Source organism: Camelina sativa, chromosome 15 (assembly GCF_000633955.1).
Source record: "Camelina sativa cultivar DH55 chromosome 15, Cs, whole genome shotgun sequence".
In the NCBI taxonomy this organism is placed as follows: domain Eukaryota; kingdom Viridiplantae; phylum Streptophyta; class Magnoliopsida; order Brassicales; family Brassicaceae; genus Camelina; species Camelina sativa.
The window spans coordinates 28853051-28863170 of NC_025699.1; the positions used below are offsets into that span (position 1 = coordinate 28853051).

At 30.6% G+C, this 10120-nt stretch overlaps 2 protein-coding genes across 3 annotated transcripts; one reads left to right on the forward strand and one right to left on the reverse strand.

The window, feature by feature from the left end:
• Positions 5274-7721, forward strand: LOC104747796 (S-alkyl-thiohydroximate lyase SUR1). Of its 2 annotated transcripts, none has more exons than XM_010469486.2 (7): positions 5274-5680; positions 5975-6314; positions 6443-6661; positions 6750-6809; positions 6903-7058; positions 7243-7336; positions 7426-7721. In XM_010469486.2, exons 1-7 carry the CDS (start codon positions 5337-5339, stop codon positions 7599-7601), a joined length of 1389 nt encoding a protein of 462 aa, XP_010467788.1. In that variant the 5' UTR covers positions 5274-5336; the 3' UTR covers positions 7602-7721. The 2 variants fall into 2 exon arrangements, with proteins under 2 accessions (XP_010467788.1, XP_010467789.1); XM_010469487.2 differs by lacking the exon at positions 5274-5680 and adding an exon at positions 5702-5849.
• LOC104747797 lies at positions 8169-8744 on the reverse strand. The gene is made up of 2 exons (XM_019236971.1): positions 8488-8744; positions 8169-8397 (listed from the first exon to the last, which is right to left on the reverse strand). The coding sequence occupies exons 1-2, from the start codon at positions 8691-8693 to the stop codon at positions 8349-8351; spliced, it is 255 nt and encodes an 84-aa protein (XP_019092516.1). The 5' UTR covers positions 8694-8744; the 3' UTR covers positions 8169-8348.

The following is a 10120-nucleotide window of genomic DNA, read 5'->3' on the forward strand; positions in this document are numbered from 1 at the left end:
TATTATTTATTAACAATGATATGTGATTGGTACAGCTGTTAGCATTTAGACATAAAATTACAAAATTAGCCATTTTAAATATACAAATATAGTAAACTCTAGATAATTAATGAGGGTAAAATTGTATTTTAATAACTTTAAAACCATTATGCTTGGGAAATGCTTCATTTATGAGCATTGAGCTGTAGAGCATTTAAAAGCTTTTTATGCTCCCTTTTTACTTTCTAAACAAAACGTGATTGGCTTTCTAAAATCTATATGCTCACTTATATACACTACCAATCAAGGCCTAAGTCTCTTTGCATTGGAGATGACCTTTATGTCAGAATCTCTATTAACAGTTGCAAGTTTGATATCCCAAAAAACCCGTTAGTATTAATGACCACTAGTGCATGCATCTCTTGCAAAAGTTAAATATGTTGGACACTTGGACTTGTGCCATACACCAAAGTTCTCCGTTAACCAATCCTCAAATTTTTTATTATGTCTCAATTTACCATACGCTAAATGTGACGAAACTTACTTACTCGTCTTCATAGTCTTAGATCTTCTTTTTATCTCCTAACCCTTGAACTTGGTTAGTTAAACGTCCTTCCTATAAGTATTAGATGATGACAGAGAGGAGAATGTTAAACCTGATTAACCTAGATTCTTAATACGTACAAAATACATAAATGATAGAATTATTAGAAATTTATTCAAAAATGATTGTAGAATATTCTAGATGCTTCTACAAGTAATCTTGGCTTGCGAAAATATTTCCTAGTGTCGTAGTCAACTTGTTCATGTGTATGTATGTAAATTATCAATCAAGATTTCTATGTAGGTTTTTTCTCTGAAATCATCACATGGGTTAATCTCGGAAGAACATAACTTTCCTCGTTTTTGTCACCTTGCCCATTAGAGAAACCGCATGCATCCGTAATAACTATAATTTGAAAACAAAACAACCACGCACTATGACCATCTCTATTAGACAAATCTAAGAGAGTGTCTTAAGTTAAAAGACATACTCCCTCTGTTCTTCCGAGATTTTACACAAATTAAAAAATAATAATTATTAACTTTAAATATAATATTATTTTCTTACTAAAAATTACAATATATTTATAAACTAATGACTATTCAAATTTTCAAGTTTTTTTAATGATTACTTTTTGAAATTTACAAAAATTTAATATTAATTAAGTAAAATTAGTAAAACATCAATTTTTGTGGGATGAAAAGAATTTACAGAATATCAATTTTTAAGGAACAGAAGAAGTAAATTGTAAAGTAACGTTTTTGAAGAATGTGAGATACTAGGTCTAAAGTGTCTTTATCCCCTATATAATAAAATGGAAATCCCCTATATAATTTTTATAAGTTGATTACAAAATAAGTTATAAATTAAATATATGTTGGTTACAAAGAAGATTACAGATTAATTGGTCAATATGTGGGCTATATGAATACACTTAAAAATATTCCAAAGAATTCTCTTAAAGAGAATATTCAAATGATTTATACAATTTCTAAAATAAAATCTTTAGTATTTCATGCATTGTTACATAATATATACTTCTAGGCATTAAAATATACTGTTAAGCGTAAAAAGGAATAAAATCTTGGTAATTTATCACATTTAATAATGATTTCCGAAATCTTATTGTGTAATTGAAAGTAAAATCTTACCTAAGCACGGGTCATATTAAAAAACTTTCACCAAACATGTTCAAAAATTAAAATAAAAACAAACAAACATAACCATTTCTTATACATAAAATTACAAAATTAACAATATAAAACTTACAAAATATGTATTTTTTTCAAGCCATCATATTTAGCATATGATTTTATTGCATAATGTTTTATCCAAAAAAAACTTTTTAAAACAATCATATAAATCTATACTATTAAAGCAGTAATACTCATGGACTAACTTTTGGACCATAACTTTGTTTTGCTAGTTTTTAAATAAAATAGTTAGTATTCAATAATTATTAATACATTAGTATATCTTGGCATTAAAATTCTCTAATCAGTTAAATTAAGTCGGATCTCGCGTGGGTCATTTAATACCCGATTATTTGACCCGATTTTCTCTTCAAATATATTTAATATGTATTAAATCAACATAATCTTACCTAAATTTTAATCGGTTAGAATATTTAGTTAAGAAAAACATATACATCAGAATTAAATAAGGAAAACATTTAAATACATAATAAATCAAATCCAATCATTACCATCAATTACCAGACTGAATACTCGTGGTATGAATCTGGATCCTATTTGTCTAAGATGTTTCAAAGCAGATGAGACTATCGATCATATTCTATTTCAATGTACGCATGCTAAAGCAATCTGGGAACTCTCCAACATACCAATCCATTTATTGCTTCCTGCAACTTTCACTAGCGAACAGTTCATTTCAATATTCTTGGATTCAACATATGACAGTGATATCCCCCCAGTCACTAAACAATTACCCTTTTGGATACTTTGACATATTTGGAAGACTCGAAATAATTTCACATTCAACTCCATTCAAGACAAACCAATAACAGTATTATTAAGAGCCAAAGGTGATGCTGCAGACTGGATTAATCAGAATTCCAAACAAATCATCAACGGTTACATTTACCTCAAAACTCAAACAAGAGATGAAGTCGTCCTACTACAACTTCTGTTAAATGTAACTATGATGCTGCTTTTGATTATATTACTTCAACGGCAAAGGCGGGATGGATTCTACGTGATTTGAATGCTATAAGTAATGGTTGGGGTGCTACAGCTCTTGGACTAACATCATCTCCCTTAGAAGCGGTAGCAAAGGCACTATTAACAGCAATGCAGCAAACATGGATAAGAGGAATCACTACAGTCTGTTTTGAAGGAGATTCAGAGATATTGACAAGGATTTTAACAAACAAGGATGGAGATCTCTCATTAGAGAACATTTTACAAGACATAAGAGAATGGGCTAAGAAGTTTAAAGATGTTAAGTTTAATTTCACAAGAAGAAGTTGTAATAATGTAGCTCATTTACTTGCAAAGTTTGGTTGTATTTCTTCTCAGTTCTACTCTAACTGTTTTTACCGCCAAAATGGCTCCAAAACCAATTGTATTGTGACTTTATTCAATCATCAATATAACATCACTTTCGACGAAAAAAAAAAGAAAAAAAAAATCCAGTTTAATTTTGAAAAACAATTTAAAATAAAAATTAAATTACTTTACAAGGTATTTTAAATAGTAAAGTAATCATGATAGCCTTAATAATTTAAAGTTAATTAATATATAAGATATGTAAAATTAGTAAAAATCAATTCAAATTTAATTTAATGGATATATAAAATATATCTAAAATAAACTTATTTGTAAATACTCTCTAAAACACAAGATATGCAAGAAATATCTTCAAAAAGATCTTATGTAACTAATATATTTTGTAATCATAAAAAAATAATATATATTTATAAAAATAAACTATTTCACGGATTACATTTGTTGTTTAAGAAAAAATATAAAAAATTCATTTTTAAAAAACAAAAAAAAAAAGAAGCAAAGAAATTTCAATTTATATTTGTATATCTAAATAGTAATTACCCAAAAATAAGTATTTAAAACTCTAAAATTTAATAATTACAATTGGTTGACTATATTGTATTACTATATATTTATGCAAAATTGAATATTAATAAGTAGATATTTAATTTATTTACTATGAACAAATCTTCTATTGCAGAAGGAATTAAATTATATGTAAAAAATGTGATGAAAGCCCAAAAAAAAATAATAGAGAACAATTATGAGACATAAAAAAATTTACGGGTAGGGACGAGATGAAATAGGACGGGACATGACAAGACGAGATGGGACGAGATGTCTTTATCAGACTAAAATAGTTACATGTAGGTTATATATGTGCAATAATCCAAACTAAAACCAAATTAAAATCTGATATTTGGATTGAACACTCATACCGTTATCGTTTAAAAACTGTAAAACGATCATTGTATATCTGTTACCATGCAAAGGATTAACGATGTCTAGATAACGTACTTATCTAAATATGGTTTTACCATGTAAGTAAACCAAATATACTACTCAACTCTATTTAAAATTTCAAAATTAGAAAAAACACATAAACCAAAACATTTTATGCATTTGAAATGTACATAAATTATTTACAACATGTGTCATCCCGTGCTGTAGCCACTGATTTTCTCTTCAAATATTCACTGTTGATTATCAAAATGAAATTAAATCTTGGCCACTGATTTGTTTCAATGGTTTTAATTTAAACCATATATTTTAATTTCTGTATCTTCCAAAATTGCTTGATTGCCAAGATTTCATTAACTGGATATCGAAAACAATCTTATGAGATAATTTTACACATTTAATATTCATATTTTAGTTATAACAAAAAAAAAAACAAGATATTTTTTTGAAGATTTGAGATATCAAATATTTATCTAAATATACCTAATCTTATAAATACAATAGTTCTTAACCATTGAAATGTCTCAAATTACAACTACATTTCTATATCAGTAAAACAAAATGATGGCTCACCCCCTTTCTTTCACTCCTTTAAAATACATATTCTTTAAAAACTACTATTCGATATTGCGATGTGTCTGTTTCCGTGAAAAGTTACATTCTCTAAACAATTTACTCTATCTGGATTTCCAATTTACCATATATCACCAAATATAAAAATCAACACTATATAAACAAAGAAAATAACTCAATAAGTCAAGAAAACAAAAACTACATTACAAAAATTCAAATTACAAAATTACTAACAAAATATATAATCCCGTGCTGTAGAAGGAGTTCTTCCCTAGTTATATATTATTCTAAAATTATAATATAAACAAAAGAAATTTCAACCCGTGGTCCAGCACATGTCCTAATATATAGTTAAGACATTTATATTGAGTTTGTTATTGGGTTTAAATGTAATGATAAGACAAATCTGAGTACACACATTTCAAACTGTACTCATTGATACACACATTTTAAACAAAGAAATTGTGATATTCCTTAATTTGGTTACTATACACATAATTGTACTCTACCATATACATTTCTCGGTTAACTAACCGATCCGGTTTTAATTTTGGTATACTAACCATGCTAGTCCCACCAATTGGACTACTTTTGTGACACGTGATATAAGTTTGTGTTAGGTCTCACCAAGATTTTTTTTATTTTTATCACGTTTCATATTTCAAAACTTTGCACTATAATATTTCCTATCGCATTCAAAGTTTGTTTTCAAATACTTTTGTTTGCTTGTTTGGCCTTTTTACTGTGAACAAAGAACTCAAAAGAGAAAAGAGATGAGCGAAGAACAACCTCACGCCAACCTAGTGGTACCCGCGTTTAAAACTGAGAAAGATCCCAAAACGCAGACACAGAATGGTCAAAGTAGCGTTTGGCGTTTCAGCGGAAGCGATAAAGCGGCGAAAGCCTCCACCGTAACGCTGAGAGGTGTCATCTACATGCTCTTCGGCAACTGCAACAAAGACGTCAAAAAGACTATTTTACCCCTCGGCCACGGTGACCCTTCCGTCTACCCTTGCTACCGCACCTGTATCGAAGCCGAAGACGCCGTCGTCGACGCCCTCCGCTCCGGCAAATGCAACTCTTACGGTCCCGGAGCTGGGATTCTCCCCGCAAGACGGTAACTTTAATCACTCAAAATATCGATCTTTCAATTTAATCACCCAATTCACGATCTGGGTTCTTCGAATTTGATCGTGATCGGAGTCCTTTCCGAGTCAACGGCGGATCAATTTCTACAAGATGTCAACTTTAAAGCTTTCCTTCAGTTCAGAGTCACGCACACTCGTGTAAAATCTTAAAATTGTGTTTAGACCCTACATTTTAGTATCTTTCCCAATTATACCCCGTACCTTTTTAATGTGTTATATTGATCCACATTTTGTTTGATATTGATTGCTCTGTTGTGAAACAGAGCCGTTGCTGATTACCTGAACCGAGATCTTCCGAACAAGTTAACGCCGGAGGATATATTCCTGACTGCTGGATGCAACCAAGGGATAGAGATCGTGTTCGAATCATTGGCCCGACCGAACGCAAACATCTTGCTCCCACGTCCTGGCTTCCCTCACTACGACGCTCGAGCTGCTTACAGTGGTCTCGAGGTTCGAAAGTTTGATCTTCTTCCCGAGAAAGAGTGGGAGATTGATCTTGAAGGTATCGAAGCCATTGCGGACGAGAACACTGTGGCAGTGGTTGTGATTAACCCCAACAACCCCTGTGGCAATGTCTACTCTCACGACCATCTCAAAAAGGTTTGTATTTTTGTATCATTACGCACAAAAAAAACAAAAAAGCTCATCTCTCTGATCCATAACTGAGCCAAAGCTTGAAACTTTGAGCCAGTTTTGATTTCTTAGCTCGCTAAAGCTTGCGTTTTTAGGTTGCAGAGACGGCTCGGAAGCTGGGGATAATGGTGATCTCAGACGAAGTATATGACCAAACTATATTCGGAGACAATCCATTCGTTCCAATGGGGAAGTTCGCATCGATCGTCCCAGTGTTGACACTAGCAGGCATCTCTAAGGGATGGGTTGTTCCCGGATGGAAAATTGGCTGGATCGCTTTGAATGATCCGGAGGGCGTTTTCGAAACCACCAAGGTCTCTTTACTGCTACTTGCCTTTTTAAGATCATCGATCATCCCTTGCTCTTGTGTGACAAGCAATCTAAATTTTGTTTGCTGGATAGGTGGCTCAATCCATCAGACAGAGTCTTGACATAACTCCTGACCCTTCCACTATAATTCAGGTTTGTGTGTGTTTTCAGAAATGTTTTACATAACTCGTCTTTTGACTTTGGGTTCATGACACACTACTGTCTGTCTGTTCCTTTGATATATAGGCTGCACTTCCTGCGATCCTGGAGAAAGCGGATAAAAACTTCTTTGCAAAGAAGAACAAGATACTCAAACATAATGTTGATTTGGTGTGTGATAGGCTCAAGGACATCCCATGTGTCTCCTGTCCCAAGAAACCTGAGTCTTGCACTTACTTATTGGTAAAACTTCTGTAACCTAAATACATCCATTAACGTAGTTAAGATTAGACTAGTGATTCTTGATCCATTTCAGACCGTTACTAGTATTTCAATCTGATGAATATAGTAGCCATTATCATACATAAAACTCCAAGTTCTTTATTCAAATATATATATCCGTTTTAACATTTTTCACATACTGCAGACAAAGCTGGAGCTGTCATTGATGGATAACATCAAGGACGACACTGATTTCTGCATGAAGCTGGCCAGAGAGGAGAATCTCTTGTTTCTTCCAGGTAAAGTAAATGGAAATCAAGCAGCATGAATCTTGATTTGAGTTGTTTTGATGCTGAGAAATGGGGTTTGTGGGGGGAACGTTTTGTAGGAGAGGCTCTGGGTTTGAAGAACTGGATGAGGATAACCATCGGAGTCGAAGCTCATATGCTTGAGGATGCACTTGAGAGACTAAAGGGTTTCTGTACACGTCACACCAAGAAGACAGAGACAGATACTGACTCACTTCAAGCTTTGAAACTGAGTGATAATAATGTCGACATATAAGACATATACAATGAATAAAACATAAGAGGGTGTGTGTGGTCTATGTCCAAAACAATATTCTTATGCTATTTTCTTGATATTAACATTTATGCTACTCGTTTGTGCAGATTAGCAAGTTCAGATGTTAAATTTGGTATTAATTTGGACACAAACTCTTCTCATAAGGCTAATGGTCAATTTGTCAAACTACAATTTCTATTGAAGAATATAATTAAGAATCGGAAAATTATGACAAACTGAGTTTTGCGTCATCTTGAAATAGATCCAAAACTCATCTATTTTACAAGCTATAAAATAAACGAGTATATGCATATATAGACAATATATCACATATTTTTGTACATCTCATACATTCATATTTTAAAGTTTTGTAACATTTCTTATAAATAGAACGTGTAACAAGTTACATAAGAGGTAGACTAAAAGCTTGTCAACGCATAATCTCCAAAAAAACCATTCTAAAAGTTATTAAAACCAATTATTTAATTAGTGGTACTAGTTTTGTATTATAATATAATTAAATTATTTCATTATTATTTTTGTATGTAACTTTCTAGGTTTGTTTCCTTTTAACAAAAGTTATTATTAGTCTTTGAGACTTTAGATAGCCTGTAAAAACAGACAAGTTTTCTGTGTCTTCGTTTTATCAATATTGTCTTTTTTTTTATTCAATTTTTTAACATAAACATAACTTAAATAAACGGTAGACATGATCAACAACAAATCTACTACGAAAATTATTTTGTATCATTCTTCCCTTCCACGAAGTTCCACAGCTGCAACCCCATGTGAGATTCTATGATCCATGCATATACAGATAGACATTATCATAAAATTAGAACAATACGTAAGTACAAGTACACGTTAAGTTATAAACTTGTAGTACCGTGAGGAACCATGGAGAGGGCCAGGAGGGTTTGGGCCACCACATTTGATTTTGCAACGTTCGAAACAATTACCGTCATGTTCATGACACGACTTTGAACAATTGCGAAAACAGCGTTTAAATTCTTCTATACTCCATTTTGCTTCTACTGCCATCACAACAATCACTACCATCATTATCACTACAATGGCATTCCATTTTGCCATCTTTGACCGTCTTAGAATCCTAGAAAAGCAAAAATTTGTTTTTTTTTAATAATCTTATGACTCTTGTATTATGTTTCAAGAATATAACCTCTATTTATAATACATGTTCAAAAAAAATTGAGTAGATTTTTTTTGCTGTAGCTTTAATTGATATAATCTATTAATTTCCTTCATATTTAATAAAAATGATGTGAAATGAAAACACTTTGTTTAACCCTTTCCACTTTTCTTTTCCTTTTCCTTTTACTATATATAGATAAATTTAGCCTTTAATACAAAAGAAAATAAAAACAGATTTAGTAATTAATTACAATTATCACTTCATTTTTATATTTAATCATTTTTATGGTTAGCCTTTAACAAAAGAAAATAAAATAGACTTATTAATTAATTACAATTTTATCACTTCATTTTTTATTTATTTAATCATTTGTATGTTTTTATATAAAACATTTCAATATAATTTAATAGTATTTAATTTAGAGATTTGTTAGTTTAATTAATCTTATTATATAAAATATGGTTTTAAAAGTTACTAACTCACATATTGTGACACGTGTCAATTTTAAATGTTACTAACTCATAAGATCATGACAAGTGTCAATTACACAAATTTCTATTTTTAAAAGAAAAAAAAATCTTTAGAAAAATCAAGAAATAAAAAATTATTAATCATAAAATAAATTATAAAACTAATCTTACAATAAAGAAGTAGTTCCTAAAGAAAATCCTTATACAATAACTATATTTATACAAAACAATTACATGTCAATTTTAAAAGTTACTAACTCATAAGATCATGACAAGTGCCAATTTTACACAAATTTCTAATTTTAAAAGAAAAAGAATCTTTAAAAAAATCAAGAAATAAAAAAATTATGAATCATAAAATAAATTATAAAATTAATCTTACGATAAAGATACATGTAGTTCCTAAAGAAAATTATTCTACAATAATTATATTTATACAAAATAATCCTATTTTATATTGAATTCTTGGCTAATCCTAAAAGAAAAAGAATTTAAATATAAAGATATGTAATCTCTTATATCTTTGTCATATATATAAAGAGAGGAAGAGGTCATTCCAATGTATCTAACTCAATTAGAATTTTCAAACATGAGCACAAGAGATGGAAACCAAAAATATGGAAAAAATGAAATGTCAGCCAAAAAAAGGAATAAAACTATTATGAATAATGATCAGATTGTTATGATGGAGGGCACTTAGAGATGAAACCCATATGCGGCTTAGAGCTACACTAGAGGCATGGGTCAACAAACCAAATCAATGCGTAAGTATAAAACTCATATTCAGCTTCGCATACATATTTTTCCATCATTGAGTTATATTGTTTTACACAATGTAGGACTCTAGCTTACAACTATGCAGCTAACTAAAAATGGTAACAAATTCAACTTTTTTC